Source organism: Quercus suber, unplaced genomic scaffold (genome assembly GCF_002906115.3).
Source record: "Quercus suber isolate HL8 unplaced genomic scaffold, Cork oak 2.0 scaffold_341, whole genome shotgun sequence".
Taxonomy (NCBI): domain Eukaryota; kingdom Viridiplantae; phylum Streptophyta; class Magnoliopsida; order Fagales; family Fagaceae; genus Quercus; species Quercus suber.
In genome coordinates, this window is record NW_027069793.1 from 569,223 (window position 1) to 588,545 (window position 19,323).

The 19,323-nt window shown below is 34.1% G+C and overlaps 1 protein-coding gene across 1 annotated transcript; it reads left to right on the plus strand.

Moving 5' to 3' along the window:
- The first annotated feature begins 966 nt into the window (after nt 1-966).
- Nucleotides 967-11,827, plus strand: LOC112011813 (chaperone protein dnaJ 10). The gene is made up of 10 exons (XM_024044150.2): nt 967-1,304; nt 2,131-2,190; nt 4,521-4,603; nt 4,767-4,926; nt 8,415-8,541; nt 9,148-9,306; nt 9,807-9,985; nt 10,081-10,161; nt 10,258-10,416; nt 11,308-11,827. The coding sequence occupies exons 1-10, from the start codon at nt 1,218-1,220 to the stop codon at nt 11,404-11,406; spliced, it is 1,194 nt and encodes a 397-aa protein (XP_023899918.1). The 5' UTR covers nt 967-1,217; the 3' UTR covers nt 11,407-11,827.
- Nucleotides 11,828-19,323: the final 7,496 nt, after the last annotated feature.

The window sequence follows — 19,323 nt, forward strand, 5'->3', positions numbered from 1 at the left end:
AGACAACCACAAAGGTAATTGTTTTTTTTGTCTTGTATTGTTTAATGTTTGTATCTATATTTTTATTGAGTATGTTGCTTGTCTTTTTGATTTGGGCTCCATATATTCTTGTAAATCTACAACATGATATGTCTTTTGATCTATTCTATATATTATAAAAAATGTTATGGTATTACATATAAAGCCAGCTATACCTACAAACTCAAATCAATCCATTGAAGATGCAAACAAATATAAAACGACATATAACATTAAATTGAAAAGCTAAAGGTCATTTAGTTTCTAATAATAGAGTTAGTTTTACATGCGTAATACTCTTAGTGGTTCTTAACTTCTTATATTTTGTAATTTGATTAGTTTGTCAAAAGAATAATATCAACTCGCCCAACTTGTTAAGTTGAAATTGCCAAAATTTGTAACCAATCTGTCGGATTTAGATTTCAGTGGGTTGGTGGCGGATTGGAATTTTTCCAACCTGCTAATACCGGATTGGATAGAAATATTGGTCTTCACTGCCCAATTTGACCTATGCACATCCCTAGGCCTCCACTAATGTGGATGCTTTTATGAATGATGATAAAACTTGTTTTTATCGCCAAAAACTTATTACTATCTTGGTCTGATGATAATGAGCTATCATTATCATCAGAAGTGAACGCTATAGAATAGAACACTTTTAAAAAAAAAAACTTATTTTTATTTTTATTTTTTTATGGAATTTGAATTATTACGTACATTCCTATTAATAATGACACCACCTGAAAATCAGGTCGTTTTGTTGTTAAAAATTTGGAGTACAGTACTAGTTTAGCCATTCAAAATTTTAAACAAATTCAACTTTTTTTCTCCTGAAAATGTCTTTTTTTATCAGCAGTAAAAACAAGTCTGTAGGAGTGAAGAGAAACATTACGGACGTGAAAAGCGTGAGGGGGAGCGTATTTATTTTTCTCCTGTTCTCATTCTCACAGTCGCTCTCTCTCTCTCTCTCTCTCTCTCTCTCTAATTCTTTTTCAGTTACTATATATTTTTAAATAATATAAAATTATCCGCAGATACGTTCTGTTCGGGTTTGTGTGAAACTCCGTGTTCCTCAGTTCAGAGGACACAGAAAGAAATTTGAATTGAAATTGAAATTTGATACTAGTCCATACTACATAGCCAAAAACAAAACTGATCTGATCGGATCGGGAAAAAAAAAAATAGAGAGAAAGTCGGAGATGGTGAAGGAGACAGAATACTACGACGTGCTTGGAGTCAGTCCAACCGCTACCGAGACCGAAATCAAGAAAGCCTATTACATTAAGGTCAAATCATTTCTTCATTTCTTCTTCTTCCTCTTGTTTTTTTCAGTGTTAACATATTTTATAATGCTATTTCAATTTACACTTACCAATTTCTTTTTTACCGATCGGCGATTTTTCTCAGATAGAATTTTTAGGGCTGTCTAAGTAATCTTGATTTTTTTTTTTTTTTTGAAAGTTTAATGGATCCACGCTTCTATGGTGTTTCGTATTCCAAAAATTTCTCAGTTGTTTTCCTTGAACGTTTCCCAGAGTTGACTTTCCCCTTTTAAGTCTTGTTCTTTAAGTATTTTCTTTCCCTGCTTTCTTAATTACTTGGAGTGGCAGTTAAACTATCTGATCTAATGACTCATTAATTTTCTTGTGAAACACCGCAATTTAATTTAATAGCTTAATTAACTTCTTCTTCCCTTTTTTTTTTTTTTTTTTTTTTTTCTATTTTATTTTGTTTCTTGGCCTGAAATTTTTCATCCTTGCTTGATTGGTAAAATGGATTGATATGTCAGCAGCAAGTTTCAAAAAGCAGAAAAAGGAATGTATATGCGTTCAAAATGTTCGATTTACTTGATAGGGATCTTTTCATTAATTTGGCCATAACTGTTGAAGTGTATAAGAGTTGCAAAAAAAAAAAGCATTTGGAAGAGCGTGTTATCTGATGTTTTCATATGCCGCGACTCTAGACTAATTATCTCATCATGAATTACTTGCTCCATATGCATGCATGCGGATAATTGAGTCATGACATGCTATGTTAAACGGTTAAAGATCACTAGCTGGAAATGGATGGATTCTGTACCTCTTGTGGATCATATTTCTTTCTTGCTTGCAGGCACGACAGGTTCATCCTGATAAAAACCCTAATGATCCTCAAGCAGCGCAAAATTTTCAGGCAAGATTTTACTAACTTGTTATTGAATATTGTATTTTATCAAAAATGTTTGATGCAAGTGGTGTTACTTATGCCTGCAAGAAACAAAAGCTTGTGTCTGAACAGATTCTAAAATTTAATGATTTCTTATCAAACCAAACATGGTTCTTTTTATTCATAATCTCAGCCTCTCCTGAGCAAACAAATAATCCTCAGCAACATCAGTTTCTTCTTTTATTCCTTTCTTTCAATCCAAATAATTCTTCTTCTTATTATTTGTAAGTATTGATTCAGGTAGAAGGCGGGAGGGGGTGTTGAAATACCCATTTCTCCAATAAAATGACATATAATAAAATAAAGGGTCCAAATCATTTGATGACATGAATGTTCTGTAGAGCGCAAATGATTTCACCAATGATCTCTATCTGAACTAGCACTTTCTCGTCCCAATAAGGGGAAGAAGGGTAAGGTCATGGGTTCATGATCCAAAGGGTGTGTGTAAGAGAGTTACTATCGTTTTAGAATGATTTTTGTACTTACAAAAAAAGATTAACAAGAACTAGAAAGTGTACTATGTTGTGGAGTTTGAATGCTACAGCTTTCAAACTTTGACAATGATCATCCCACAAAGCAAAGTACATCAATTAGAACATCTTTATCTCTTTTCATATAACAAGCATAGTGAAGTTTAAACATATTTTAGAACATCTTGGTGTTGGCATTGACCTAATGTTAGTTATGCCAACCTCTGTAAAATAAGCCGAGTTACTTTCGTTTAGTCAGCACCATCAAACAATCATAAGCTCAACCTTGCTGAGATCAAGTCTACTTTTAAAGAAACAAATAAATTAACTATTGAAATCAAGAGCATACTATAGTGAAGTTTAAACATATTTTGGTACAACTTGGTGTTGTCACTGACCTAATGTTAGTTATGCCATGCTCTCCAAATAAGCCAAGTTACTTTTTTTGGTCTGCACCATCGGACAATCATAAGCTCAATCTCTCTGAAATCAAAAGTCTAGTTTTAAATAGACGAACAAATTAACTATAAAAATCAAGAGCATACACTAATATAAATAGCATAAAGATTGTCACTTCAATGAATAGTCTTGATTTCTTCCCCCTACTTGTATGGTTGGTAGTTAAGGACATGAGTTTTGTAGCCTTTTAATACAGTATTATTATCTTTTATTTTGTTGTTGTTATTGTTACTAAAAAAAAGTCTCCTAAGATCATCATGCATGTTGGTCCCCTTATCCCTAGTGTTTCTAAAGTTAGAAGTGAAATGTGAGGCATATTTTCTGTATGAGACTTTTAATTTGAATTTTGTAAAGTTAAATCAGAAGAAAGATAATCAGCATTGCTTAATTTAGTATAAATCATTTGGACTTTTATATATATATATATATATATCATGTTAACTTTTCATATTTCTGAAACTTCTGCTAAGAGGATGCTTACCATTAATAAAGTGATTATCAATATATCATTCTTAAGTAATTTATATGAGAATTGTGCACAGACCCAACATTTTGAAATCAAAGAGAATTGAAAATTTTATTCCAATTAGGCTTATGTCTCACAAGCTAAAGCACAAATTTGACTGCCTTGGCATGTGGATGCATGTCTAACAAACTGCCTGGGCTCATGTTTTCTATGCCAAACAAGAAAGCACCATTTTGTATATGCGTGTCTATATATATATATATATATATTAATGCCTCTAGGCATTTTAAATTGCCTTCAATTTAGCATCAGTCAAGTATCGTAGAATTTTAGGTATTTACTATGTGTGTTTTCAACTATCATGGGAAGAGAATATGAAAATTTGGAATTGAGACCTTGTTTTTATGCTTGTGTAAAGTTTAGGGTGTGTTTTAGGTCTCTACCATTGTTGTGGAATGCTACAACTTAATGTCTCCTTAATCACAGAAATTAATTTTAAATATTTGTTAGCATCTTGGGAAATGTCATTCAACTTCTTGGCATTTGGGACTGTCAATACATGCATTTCTTAAGGTTCCATGCTCACATGTATATAAAAAGAAAAACTTAAAGTTTGGTAAGAATGCTATATTAGGCCTTGGACCTTTGGAGTTTTGTTTAGCTCAATTGGACTTTCTCAATCTTCATATGACTAAAGTTTAAAAGAGTTACATTATTATGGCTGTATTCCACAAATGTTGCTATCAAAAGAAAAACCCCCTTTAAGTAGTCAATTGCATGGACAGATTTGTGGAAGCAAGCATAATGAACATTAAGAAATGGAATTATTACAATCTGAGTATGTTTTTAGTTATTATTTTGAACCATTAGTTATATTTTGTATGTCATTCATTTGGATTCAGGTATTGGGTGAGGCATACCAAGTCCTGAGTGATCCCAGCCAACGGCAAGCATATGACACTTATGGGAAATCAGGAATCTCAACGTTAGTTTCTTGTTCTTAATTTATGAATAGATAAATTTCAAGGTTGATAGGGTGTCTGACTCTTTGTACTATATACATGTAGATTTGAATAGAAGTTCTTGTCAAAATTTATTATATATATATTTTTTCCTGATATGAATCGCATGCTTCCTTCTTATTGCAGTGACACAATTATCGATCCTGCTGCAATCTTTGCAATGCTTTTTGGCAGTGAGCTTTTTGAGGAATACATAGGTCAGCTTGCCATGGCATCAATGGCTTCACAAGACATATTCACGGAAGGGGAACAGTTAGATACTAAAAAATTGCAAGAGAAAATGAGAGTATGATTTCACTAAGATCTTGTGCTTGTGAACAGTTTGATACTAAAACTCTTTAACTTTTTTTTACAGGACTTTATGCACTTCTTTTCTATTTTGTGCCTGTTTCCAAGATCTTGTTACTCTTTCAGAAGCATAAAGTTGGGTCTATAATAGCAACTGGCTTGAAAATGGTTTAACAAAAAGAAGGGAAAGAGAGTTTGAAAGCTAGTAACAGTGATTTACTTTCAAAACTGATGGTGTTTGACATAAATCTACGAATAAAATATGGTTAAATTTGTTTTGTGCTTGTGATCAACCCCATTAGTTATGCATCACGAAGGTGATTGATGCAAGATAAGATCTGGAGAGGGGAAAAAAGCTTAAGTACTATTCATTCACACCATATGGTGGTATTAATATGGTATATTTTATGTTATTCAAGGGTAGTTGATGTAGGATAAATTGGGAGAATTTGTCTAGGTGTGGTTGTAATGGGATTAGGATTAGGAAATATATGGAAATTGGATTTAGAGATGGTGAAAAAAGGGCTATGGAGTTTTGTTAGGAATTAAAAGGTGGTTTGATGAGTTATTTGATGGCTATTTGGAAGAAGAAAGTGTGTGGGGTTTACGGTTTTGATGGGTAAAAGAAAAGGCCTGATTTGGGGTTGTAAGGAAGAAGAAAAAGAGAGGAATTTATTGTGTTCAGGGGCTGTAGGAACAGTACCGTGAACAATCGCTCAAGAAAGAGAAGAAGAAGAAGAAAAGAAAGAAGAGAAATGGAGGAAGGAACACACAAACATCAACATGCTTCTATGTTCAAAACTCTCAATAATTTTATTAATCAACTTCTCTTTGATTGCATTGAACACAAATAGGTATGATACACTTTTTTGTACTAGTAGTATTAGGGCTGTTAATTTAACTAGTAAACTAAAACCTAATAAAAGACTAATTTGGACTCAAAGAAAATAAAACCTAAGATCTAGTGACTCAATTAAACCATCATGATATCTATAATTCTCAATAATTTTTGAAATTACTGATTTGCCCTTGACTACAATACCGACCATACTAATAATATAAACACAAATAAAAAACTGTTTTAACCCTAAAAGACTCATACACCTTTAAAACCAAACAACTTTTACTTCAATTGGACTTCACATGTAGACTCCATAAAATAATTCTTGAATGGGCGAATTTGCAAAGTAATATCAAATCATCAATCTTTCATGGCTGCATCATTCTCCCTCATTTGGAAAAAAACTAGACCTCGATTTTTAAATTGCTTAGAGTATAAGAACCTTCAAACTTGAAAATTGCGCCAACTCTTCAATCACAGTCAGAAACATTAAGGATGACAAAGTTTTCTTTCCCACCCTATTATTAAATTCATCTGGAATGATGAAATCAATGACAAGAGGAATTTTCAACTTGAAATCCTTCTTGAATTTATCTATAGTAGTAACATTAAAATGATTAACCTTATGCTCATTTTTCTCCTTTGTGGTCTCCATTGTCCATAATGGATTCCTTTGGCTGTTCTTGAAGTTGGACTTGTGGTGAATCGTAAGGCTGGGTTTCTCTCTTTAATAAAACACCCTGAGGATTTGAACCAATACTCAATTGAGGTTGCTGTAGCAGCAAACATATGCCATTATGTCCCTATATAGGTAGTAAGGCTGCCATGCATTGATGATCCCAATAATTATTGTCCTCTTCTAGCATCTTCTTGTTCCTTTTGGGGATTATGCTAATTGCTGCTTAACATAAAAAAGGATAGAGAAGAAACACATGGGTTTGGTTGGGGTAATGATGCAGGACCGTTAAGAAGTTCAGCACTATACTAGGTTTCTTGATGTTTTAGAGTTTAGTTTAGAAAAGAATGAATGTTGACTGCTGTTTGGGGCTGAAACAGGAATAAACGGAAAATAACATAAATAAAACACTAGGCAATCACACCTAGGTCTTCCTAAGCATCACACCTAGGGTTCCTTGGCATCACACACCTCGGAGAAGTTTGCATCACACAAACAAAGCTTAAAATAAGCTGCTGAATTTTATTAATCAATCACAATATATTCTGAAATAACATGACTACAAAAGAGCCTTTATATAGAGGCTATAGTTATCCTTTTCCTCTAAATAACCTATTCCTAGAATTAATAGGAATACTAATAATAATTAAATAAAAGACTTAATAATGCGTAAACATAAAATAAGACTCATGGGCCTTTGGTACTGTCAAGGACAGCCCATTCCAAATTTCTGAAAATTACCAAGTTGCCCTTATTCTAATAGAACTTAATTAAAACTGATCCAACAGCTTCTCAACCTAAAAGACTCAATACTAATAACTAAAATGACTTTTGGGGATTGTGCTAAGAAGGTCCGACATCAAAACTAGACCACAATTCTTGAATCTTTGTATATTTAATCTTTTTTTTTTCCTTGAGCGCTTCCTTGTCCTCAACAGGTAATAAAGTAAGGCAATTTTCTCTATTAAAGTCCTTCAATGTCTGTTGGATAGTATTGGAACTCTCAATTTTGTACCTTTTAGATTTCTGTAAAAGAACTCTATCAAATTGGTGGCATGAATATATATATATATGTATGTATAAGTTTTAATATTTTTTTTCTTTCTTCAATGTGTTTTTTCATTTAGTTTTTGTTAAATGGTAATTGGTTTAGAGACATGCAGTTACATGATTCCTTTCCTTGTATGTTCTCCTTTAATTAATGTGTATGTGTAATCACATGCCCGGGGAACATGTTAGAGCTGACGACTTCCTTTGATGTTTGCATTAGAGTAAGGGTTTTGTGGAGAACAATGCAACAGGTCTCCTAAAAGGTTCAACCCCACCCCCACCCAAAAAAAACTTCCTAAAAAGTAAAATGTTTGGAACCCTTGTTTCCCTTATGTGTTGGTATATGATATATGTTCATTGCAGGTTTTCATTTGGTTTCTTGAAATTTGCACATCTAGAGGCCGAGGGCCTTCTACCATACAACACTTGCACCCTTCATTATAACGGGTGTTGTTAGATTAAATGATTAAATTTACCATTTTCTAACAACTTAAACTTTTGGGACAACCTTTAATTTATCGTGGTATTAGAGCAGAAGGTCCTAGGTTCACACCCTGTCTCCACCTTACCTTCCATTTTAAAATTTTTTCATATGTTAAGCCCCACTTAATAAGGGAAGTTTAGGCCCACATGTGAAGGAGGGGAATGTTAGATTAAATGATTAAATTCACCATTTGGTAAAAAAAAAAAAATTTGGGATAACTGGTAATTTATCAGAGGTTGTCGGTGAGGTCATGGGTTCTAGTCCAATGTGTGTGTGAATTTTCTTACCCCACACACCCCCCACCCCCTTCTCTTTCCCCCCCAAAGAAAAAACACTTAAAGAGCTGTTTGTTTTATGGCTGTTCAATTTTAGATATGCAAATTACAAAGCCTGATCTTCATATGGATTATTTCCCCAAAATTTTCATTTCTATAGGTTGTTCAGAAAGAAAGAGAAGAAAAGCTTGCACAAATACTGAAAGATCGACTAAAAAAATATGAAGAAGACAAAGTGGAGTTTATCAGACATGCTGAAGCTGAAGTGACGAGGCTATCCAATGCAGGTAATCCTTGCCTTTATTCTTCTGATGGGTACTTTGTTAGTGCAAGTGCTGGCCTTTATTTATGATGCTACATAATGCTATTTGATAACTTGCAAGTCAACTAGGTATATTGGGTAATTTAATCCATAGGTTAAGTCAGGTGTGCATTCATTGTGAATACACACACACACACACATTAAAGTTTCGCACCTAATGTGTCTTGAATCCACAACCTCAACCTCCTCCTAGGACTTGCAAGGCGAAGAGGTGCCATTAAAAGAAAATTACATCTGTCATGTATTTGAGTTTCTTCATAATTAATCTATATATATGCTAGATTGTTGGCCTGTTGGTTATCTTTGAAAGGAGGTTTTTCTGCATGCTTTTAATATCAGCAAGCAATTCTCGCATTGGCATAGGATACATATGGATAAGATCAATTTGAGGATATACTTCCTTGTTCATTGTATTTAATTTTTATATCTTTATTGATGCAATTGCATAGGGTTCTTTCTGATTCATTTTGTTGTCTGGTTTCTACAAGTTGTTATATAGCATTTTTTTAATCTTTTTTGTTACAACTAAAAAGGGTTCTTCCTGATTCATTGTATTTTCTGTTTCCTACAGCTTATGGTGTTGATATGTTGAGTACAATTGGCTATATATATGCAAGGCAGGGAGCTAAAGAGCTAGGGAAGAAAGCTATATATTTGGGTGTGCCATTTATTGCTGAATGGTTTAGAAACAAAGGGCATTTTATTAAGTCCCAAGTAACAGCAGCAACAGGTTAGTATATATTGCTGGCTTTTATAGCCAATAGCCATGTCTAAATGTCGTGTGATGGAGTCTTGAGTTCTACCCTTTGACCTGATCCTTCTGTCATACTCACTGGGGAGCCTGGGCAAATCTAATCTGACCTGAATGTATGTGGCCCAATCCATAGCATATTTCTATGCGGGTCTTAGTAAACCATTAATATTTTAGAAGGTTTCACAAAACCCCAATCACTTAGTTTTTCGACTTTTCAGAAATATATTAGCTGATCAATTGAAATCCATTAAATTTTCCTTCTGTGGACATAGGCTAAAGGTTGAACCATTAGATTAGCATTATTTTTACTTATGATTACTATTTGTTCTTGAAAAACCCTACATCTGAGCCTTGTTAGAATGCCTTGGTAACTCTATTTGTCTGTGTGTACGTGCTTGATTGTGCATTAGGATCACTATACCTAGGGAAATATTTGTATATGCTGATGAATTGTTGTTTCTTGCTGGTGGCTCTAGGTGCAATTGCTTTAATTCAGCTGCAGGAGGACATGAAAAAGCAACTCAGTACAGAAGGAAACTATTCTGAGGAAGAGCTTGAAGAATACCTACAGTCACACAAAAAATTGATGATTGATTCCCTGTGGAAGCTGAATGTAGCTGATATTGAGGCCACTCTTTCCCGCGTTTGTCAGATGGTTGTTTTTCTACCCATGTTATTTTTGGCAGTTGGCTGACACTGAGATACTGGGTCGAAGTTTGTTTTGTGTAATCTGTACATTTTTTATCTTAGGTTCTTCAAGACAGCAATGCCAAGAAGGAGGAGCTCCGTGCACGAGCTAAGGGGTTGAAAACTCTTGGTAAAATCTTCCAGGTATTTTTTTTGAGGTGCCTTTTTCCATATTTTCATGTGGTTATTATCACAATTCTTATATTAGATGGCTAACAGAAGCTGTGGTATCATTTATAGAGGGTTAAATTAACCAATGGGAATGAGAGTGAAAATGTGCCACATGGTACAGTACATAAATTGAATGGAAGCGAAACAAGTTATGATGCTACTTCTCCTAGTACATCACCAAAATCTTCAAATGCTGAAGAGTCATCTTATTCCACAATATCATTACCGGTATCTTTCTTTCTCCCACAACTAAGCTCATTCAAATTTTTTTAATTAATACAATACAATTCAGGCTCAGTGCCAAATAAGACTGACTTATAGTTACTATGGGGAAAAAAAAAAAATTCTATGGTTTTTCTTGTAGAATTTCATGAAATATCTTTTCAACTTTTGAATATCAGAGGATGTTAACTTGTGCAGCATATGAGAAAACAAATAAATGAGAAGTTGTAATCAAGGTTAACCTGATTCTGATGCAAAATCGAGAGGATAGAATTTCAGGAATTTAGAAGATTACAGAATCTGATATTGCTCCCCATCAAGTAGGAAGAATTCTTGGTGCATAAACTTCTGTTATTTTAGTAGTTAGCTGTCCAATTTGTTTCTTAATGAGACTACCAAGAGAAAAAGAAATTGAACTCAGGCAATTGATAAGCTCTCTATGGTAGAAAATATAGACTCTACGCCAATGAGTTCTAGCTCAAATGACATCTCCTCCTTTTGCAAGATCAAGATGGAGGGTGAGGCTGTGGGTTTAAAACCCTTGCTGTGTGTAATTTTCCCAAAAAAAAAAGAAAAAAAAAAAAAACTCTATGCTCTGAAGTCATGGAGACTACAACAAGAAACAAAGATCTTTTTGTTTATTAGGAACATAATGATTGCCAAAGCTAAACAAATTGAAAATGATGGTGATTTTAGATCATGATTGAACACACAATAAACAAATTGAAAATGATGATGATTTTAGATCATGATTGAACACACAATATCATAATTTTGTCAAAGATGGTGTCAATTAACTTATTCTTTAAGATTAAAACCCTTGTTCATCCACTTTTGTCTTAATCTGTATCACCTAATTATCGTCTCTTTTGCTTTTGAAACAATTGGACGTGCTAGAGCCCCTATGTGCAGACCCCCAATGTTGGAGACTCACGGTTCCCAATGCCAGCAGCACCACCTGGTGCGCTAAGACACCCTTCAACTGGCAAGGATTGAGGATGGAAAGGTTTGATATCTCGTTTGAAGTGCTTGCCGTGTATAAATACCCTATCATGTGTATCAATGTTGTGATTGTATGAGTAGATGATTGTGCCAAAAAGCACATCCCGCTTCTGGCTGAGCAGGCGTGCTGTCATGTATCTATTGAAGACAAATAATTAAGGACGTGAGGGAGGAGATGGTTGTAGAAGGTAGTGTTTTTCATTGTCACCGCTGGCTGCGATTGGCTGCCACTTTAATGTGAATGATGTTTTTTGATGGACTGGCATTCTTGTATTTTGGTGTCACAGTTTCAATTTTAGTTTCAAAGATGTTGCTTTGCTTAATATTTATTTTAGTCATTTGTAGATCAATGTATTACCTGACAATTTAGACAAAGAAATTAAGAAATCATAAACGACTCTTGCCTTTTTATAAATCAATGTGGTGCTTAAAGTTGTCTTGCTTTTCTAAAATTGAAGGCTGAGAAAACAAGAGGTTGCAGGAAAGCCCAACGTGGAGGTAGACGAGACCAGACGAATGGCTGTGCCACGGCCACCTCAAATAGCAAATTGCAGTGAGAAGAAGAGGACAACATTGTACATGCGTCTCTCTTTTCACACACTTTCAACCGAAAATAAACTAATCAAATAGGAACTCCTGACGAGATGGGGTTTCCACCACAAAATCTTTTCCTGCTTTCGTTTGGTATTGGATCGGGTAGGTTTTTTTTTTTTTCTTTTTTTTTGCATGGGCTTGATTAGTATCTTTGTAGAAAAGTTTTTTTTTTTTTTTCTTTTTTTTTTAAATATTTTTAAAAGACAAAGTTTAGTTATAAAATTAGTTGTAGTATAGTCTTCCTCAATAAAATAGACATTATTATATATTTTAAAAATCTAATAGTTGAATTGCATGTTCATTACACTTAATATATGTAAAATTTTGTGTCAATAATATTATTTATTATATGATTTATAATCTTATATTATGCATAACTTTAAACTACAAAAAATTGCAATTTAAAAATTTATTGATAATATAGTTATTGATCTTCAATTTTCTAGAAATTTGGTAAGTATAGAGAATATAATATGAAGATGTAATCTAATTGTGGACTTGCTAAAATTTACCTTCAATAAAAAAATATTAAGTAAGGTTGTAACCTTAGGTTATTACTAATTTTATAGATAAATTTTTTTTCCTTTTTATTATATTACTCTCTCTGTCCCATTTTATTGGGTTTATTTAGAAAATATGATTTTTTACATACAAAGGTACAAGTTTTCAAAATTACCCTCTTTAAATTAAATTTTTTTAAAGAGATGTATTGGCTTTATAAGGACTTCATTTTTGGGATATCTCAAAATAGAACAGAGGCTTTAACAATTTGAGACTGATGAAATATTTAATAAAATATAATTATACCTAAAAGGTACATCTTTAAAATTTTGTATATAAACACATTATTATGTTTGGGAGAAATTACACTTTACCATTCTTAACTATACACTAAATTATACTTTGCAATTTAAACTATTTAAATGCATACTTTGCATTCTAAACTATGACATTTATTATACTTTGCACCCTAATATTAATTTTAGGGTGGAGTTAAACAAAAATGAATAGAACATGACTTTTGCTTAGACAACACACTTTTAAAGACCAAAACACGCTTTTTCACAAACAATTAAAACAAAAGTTTTTTTTTTTTTTCAACTCTTCATCTCTCTTGCATGTGTACAGGTTCAGATTTCTCTCTTTCCCCAAATCAAAACCCTTAGTCTGTAACCCTAAATCCCCAAATTAAAAATATTTTCGGCTCCACCACGACACCACTGCTCCACCACCTCGATGAAAGCCCCAAATTGCAACTTCTTAAATCACTCTCTTACTCTCTCGCTTTTCACAAAAGAAACCGTAAATTCCAAATTGAAGCCTCAACTCAATCTCTGTCTTTTGAGTAAGAAAAAGTTTTTTTATTAGGTCTCACTCAGTCGAAACACCAACTCTGTTGAAACAAATTTCATTTGACACAAGTAATAATCCTACAACAGCAAAAGATGTTGAAGAAAACAGGACAATAGATGCCAAGTAAGCAAAGCCTTGCAAAGGCCATTGTTGAAAATCAAATAGGAAACTTGAGCAGTCTTAAATTATTTGTTTTGACAAAGTAAGAGCTACGAATCTCAAGAATTCTATTCTTCAAGTACGAATTTAGTCCTCAAATCTTTGCCTATACTAGCTTGAGGTGGGTTGGGTAAGTAGAGCTTTATTGTTTTGCAGCTTTTTGGAATTGTTAAATTATGACTTCTTCTTTTTAATTTTTATATAGAAGAAACGATGATTGTTTGTGGAATATTGTATAGGGTAGTATTTTTTTTTTTGTTTGAATTGTTGTATTGAATGTTGTGTCATCAATTGGTCTCCAAATTCTTGGGCTGGAGGTGCGAGAACTGCTGAAAATTCTCGGGCTGGAGGCGAAAGAACTTCAACTGTTGCTACAAGTTCTCTGCTGTAAGAACTCCAACTGCTGCAACAGGATATGGTGGTGGTGGTGATAACAATCAATGTGTGGTGGTGCTTAGAAAAAGCCATTCAAAGGATGCAGTCCAAAAAGAGGAAAAAAAAACCTTGGGAAAGAGAGAGAGCTGTGTACCTGTACGCACTAGGAAGAGATAAAAAAAAAATATATATATATATATATAAACTTTTGTTTTCAATTGTTTGTGAAAAGAGTGTTTTGGTCTTTAAACCTAATGCCACCTGAGTAAAAATTATGTGCAAATTATGTTCTATTAATTTATGTCTAATTTAATAGTAAAACTAATGACAATGTGCATAGTGTAACAATAGTTATAGTTTAGGGTGTAAAACGTACATTCGAATAGTTTATGGTGCAAAATGAAATCTAGTGTATAGTTTAAGGTGGTAAAGTGTAATTGTCCCTTATATTGGAGTTGGACTCATTAAATAGTTGAGGTTAAATCGAGGCTTGAGATTGGTTGGTTTATTAAATAAATGAACACAATCAAATCTTTTTTGGACCCGAACCCAAGTTATTCATAAATAACTCAGTTCATTTATAGTTCTAATTGTAGGCAGTTCCATTTAAACTATAAGAGTGTTTGTGATATGCATCATAAGGGTAATTCTACTATACCTTTTTTTTTTTTGGGGTACAATACCCACTAGTAGGCAACTTGCTATATTAGATTATCAAAACATCACATTTGATGGTACCATCCTTACATTGTATAGTACTAACATCACATGTGACTGTACTTTTGTCACATTCGGTGGTTTCCTTATTTTTTCTCACATTCAATGGTACTATTCTCACATTGTGCAGTACCAACATCACATGTGACTGTACTTTTGTCACATTCAATGGTTCCCTTATTTTTTTCACATTTGATGGTACCATTCTCACAATGTGCAGTACCAACATCACATGCGACTGTACTTTTGTCACATTCGGTAGTTCCCTTTTTTTTTTTTCTTCATATTTGATGGTACCATTTTCACATTGTGCAGTACTAACATCACATGTATTGTATTTTTGTTATATTCGATGGTTCCCTTATTTTTTCTCACATTTAATGGTATCATCCTCACATTGTATAGTACCAACATCACATGTGAATGTACTTTTGTCATATTCGGTGGTTCCCTTATTTTTCCTCACATTTGATAATACTATTCTCACATTATGCAATACTAACATCACATGTAACTATACTTTTGACTGTACTTTTCTCACATTCAGTTGTACTTTAATTTTTACTCACATTTGATAGTTTCATCGTCACATTGGTCAGTACCAACATTACATGTTACCAAAATAACTCCAAAAACTTTAAAAATTATTGAAATACCCTTAAAACCTAAAAAATGATCAAAATACAAAATACCCCTAATTCTCTCTAAAATTACCAAAATATCCTTAGAACCTCAAAAATGACTGCTTGGACATGATAATAGTTGGAATTTTTGATGGGTGTATTATTGTCAAAACGTGGGTTGGGTAGGTAGAGCTTTATTGTTTTGCAGCTTTTTGGAATTGTTAAATTATGAATTTTTTTAAAATTTTAATTTTTATATAGAAGAAACGATAATTGTTTGTGGAATATTGTACAGACTACATAGTAGTATTTTTTGTTTGAATTGTTGTATTGAATGTTGTGTCATCAATTGGTCTCCAAATTCTTGGGCTAGAGGAGCGAGAACTACTGAAAATTCTTGGGCTGGAGGCACAAGAACTTCAACTATTGCTGCAAGTTCTCTGCTGTTAGAACTTCAACTGCTGCAACAGGATATGGTGGTGGTGATAATAGTCAATGTGTGGCAGTGCTTGGAAAAAACCATTCAAAGGTTGCAGTCCAAAAAGAGGAAAAGACCTTGGGAAAGAGAGAGAGAGAGAGTTGTGTACCTGTGGTCTTGTACGCACTAGGAAAAGATAAAAAACTGGAAAAATAGAAGAAAAAAAACTTTCGTTTTTAATTGTTTGTGAAAAGAGTGTTTTGGTCTTTAAACATTGGGCTATCTAAGCAAAAATTATGTGCGTGCTATTAATTTTTGTCTAATTTAACAATAAAACTAATGACAGGATGCAAAGTGTAACAATGGTTATAGTTTAGGGTGCAAAGCGTGTATTCGAATAGTTTAGGATGCAAAGCATGTATTTGAATAGTTTCGAGTGCAAAATGTAATCTAGTGTATAGTTTAGGGTGGTAAAGTGTAATTATCCCTTATATTTGAGTTGAACTCATTAAATAGTTGAGGTTAAATCAAGGCTTGAGATTGGTTGGTTTATTAAATAAATGAACCCAAACAAATCTTTTTTGGACCTAAGCCCGAGTCATTCATGAATAACTCAATTCATTTATAGTTCTAACTGTAGGCTGTTTCATTTAAACTATAAGAGTGTTTGTGATGTGCATCATAAACTACAATTACACTATTTTTATATTCATTTTGGCTACATTAGTTTCGGGTGAAAATATTATTTTCTTCATTTTAAGATGTCTGGCCCAATTGAATATTTGTAAGATATAAGCCATAAAGGCGTAAATTGCTTTATGTTTAGGGTGTAAAACAATATACAACCTAAATAGAACCTAGTCACGCAATCTGCCATGACCATAGAACCTGACCAAGTCACCGTTGTCGCTCTCCACACACACAGCCCAATCACACATTGTCGCTAGTCATCCCTAAATAACCCAAAAACATCTTCATTGCTGCTCCACTATTGCATATTACCTCATCGTTGATCCTCACCGTCATTGATTGCCTCGTCACTACTTCTCACCTCATGGATGGGCAGATCAACCCACCTCCGCCCTGCAAGCCACCCTTGTTGCAAATCCACCTAACCCTATTGCTACTCCTCACCTCTCAGATCAAGCTACCTTTGTCACATACCGATTCACCTCTGCCACGCAACCCACCCATTAAAAATCAAATTTTGATATATTTTGATCTATTTAAATTTTTAAACAAGGTTATTATGTGTAATTGTTTCTATGTATGATGAATTTGGGTTATGATAGTGGCGTTTTCTAGCTTTGTTTCTAGTGCATTTCACCACCAATGAACACATGAAAATATTTTTCCAATGTGTAACCAAACACCATAAAATAAATTATTTTCTCAAAAATATGTCCAACTTCATTTGAAAAAACATTTTATGTCGAAACAAATGCACCCTTAAAATGTCTGTATAACATTATTCAAATCATTGTCCACATCAACATGTTAAGGGGCAATTATTGACTCATAACTATAGAAGCATTTGCAAACTATGCCATAAACTACAAAATTCTCATAATCAATGACTTAATTCAAGATTAATTTGCTCACTAATACATCAGTTTATGCACTAATTTGAAATGTGGGACATCATAAATTTATCTCAAATTAGGATATTAATTGCAAAGTTTGATACACATTACAAATACCCATATGGTTTAAAGATGAATACCATCCCAAAAAAAAAGATGAATAATTATATTTGACCCTTATTTTCATTCTAATACAGATATTTTTTCTTTAAATAATTCTAAAGGTTCAAATCTTAATAAAGTCTTCTCAAGGTTTTTTTTTTTTTTTTTAAACAAAGTCTTCTCAAGTTTAAATTGTATTTTGTATTGAAAAAGATGAAAAGTTATACCACAAATAATAAGTTACAATTAGGTGAGAGACATAAATTGAAATGCTGATCAAGCTGCTTTTTTGAGATGATTTGCGCCCTCTCAGTAGTATTACAAGTACAAAGAGGTTATTGGCTCGCCATTCTTATGGTATAATAAACCTAACCATCCACTAAACACCATACAAACTTGCCCAAATTTATAGGGTAGAAGCTCCTCAAAATTAACACCTCTCGTTTTACCTAGAAAATATGAAGGATTTTATTTTCTTTTGTTTAATGAGTGGAATGATGTAAGAGAGTAGGTGGTGATGGAAGGACTAGGAGAGAAAGAAAGAAACTTGCTCTTTCATTGGTAAGAATAGATCCCATAGGGGGTGCTCTTTGTAGGTCAAGCCTTCCATTCTAGGACTAGCCGACTAGGAAAGAAATAAACCTATAGAAACACACTAAAATCAACCCCCATTAACTCACACTCCTTAACAACTTAAGTATAAGACAAGATAATCAACGCTTAATAAAATGAAAAAAAAAAAAAAAACCGAATTATCACTTTTTATAGGTGTTTATGACATCGGGTACAAGAAGTGAGTTACCAATTTCTTGTAGGAGTGTTTTTTTTTTTTTTTTTTTTTTTTTTTTTTATTCAAGTCCAATGCCGAATGAGATCCAGACTGGCATGCTACAACACCAACATCTCTGAGGACAGCACTGTTCATCAAAAGTGCCTCCGCCTGTGCACCGCCTGTCACAAGCCAGCTTGCCATGCCCTTAGAAAGATCGAAACGGCATATCATCAGATTCTTTTCAATCACCATTACGCTAAATCACACTCACTGACGTATCCTTGTGATTCTTCAGTGCATGCTGATCAGGTATGGCATCAAAGCTGTACGTTTTCTTCATTTCAATGAGCTCATCTTGTTTACTTCATTAAACTCACCGAGCAGTGTTCAATCGATGCTCTCGTGACCATGGCGTTCACTGGCCACTTACTTGGTCCTTCAACACTGCCTCAAGATTTTTCGAATGCTGGTCTTGTCATTGACAGACCCCATATCTCTTTGTCATCTACTCTATCCTTTAACACAATCATCCCGTCTCTCATAGTATATCCTACGACACTTGCTAATATGTCGCCCACCTACAGTGCCGTTATTGGCGACGTGAACGGGCAATTTACGGCTTTGTTCACAAAGCTCGCGAAACTCCATTCTACACAGAAATTTGCTTTTGCGATAATTGCTGGCAACCTCTTCGCTGACAAAGATAAAGCCACGGCCGAGGAGCAGAAAGATTTGACTCAGCTTTTAAACGGAGGACTTCAGGTCCCACTTCCCACGTACTTCGCTCTCGGTCATAATGAGCTACCAGATGTGGTAGTGCAGAAGCTGGAAACCAATTCAGGCGAGCTCTGTGCTAACCTCACAGCCCTAGGTCGTAAGATCTCATTCAAGACAACAGAGGGTTTTCGAATCGTGGCACTCGGTGGGACTTATGTGCCAATCGAAAATACCCCAGCGGCAGACTTCGGTGCTACGTATACGGATTCAGATGTTGCTGCATTATCTAAGACCCAGGGCGAAGTTGACTTTTTGATCACCAGTGACTGGCCGGAACGAGTGCGACAATTGTCCAAGATTCCATACAACGACAAAGACCCAGACACAGTCCGCAGTGTCGCCGATCTATGCAAAGCAATCAAGCCTCGGTACCATTTCTCGACGTCATCGACGTCTTACGACCGTGAGCCATTCTACCATGCTAGACCTCGACAAGGG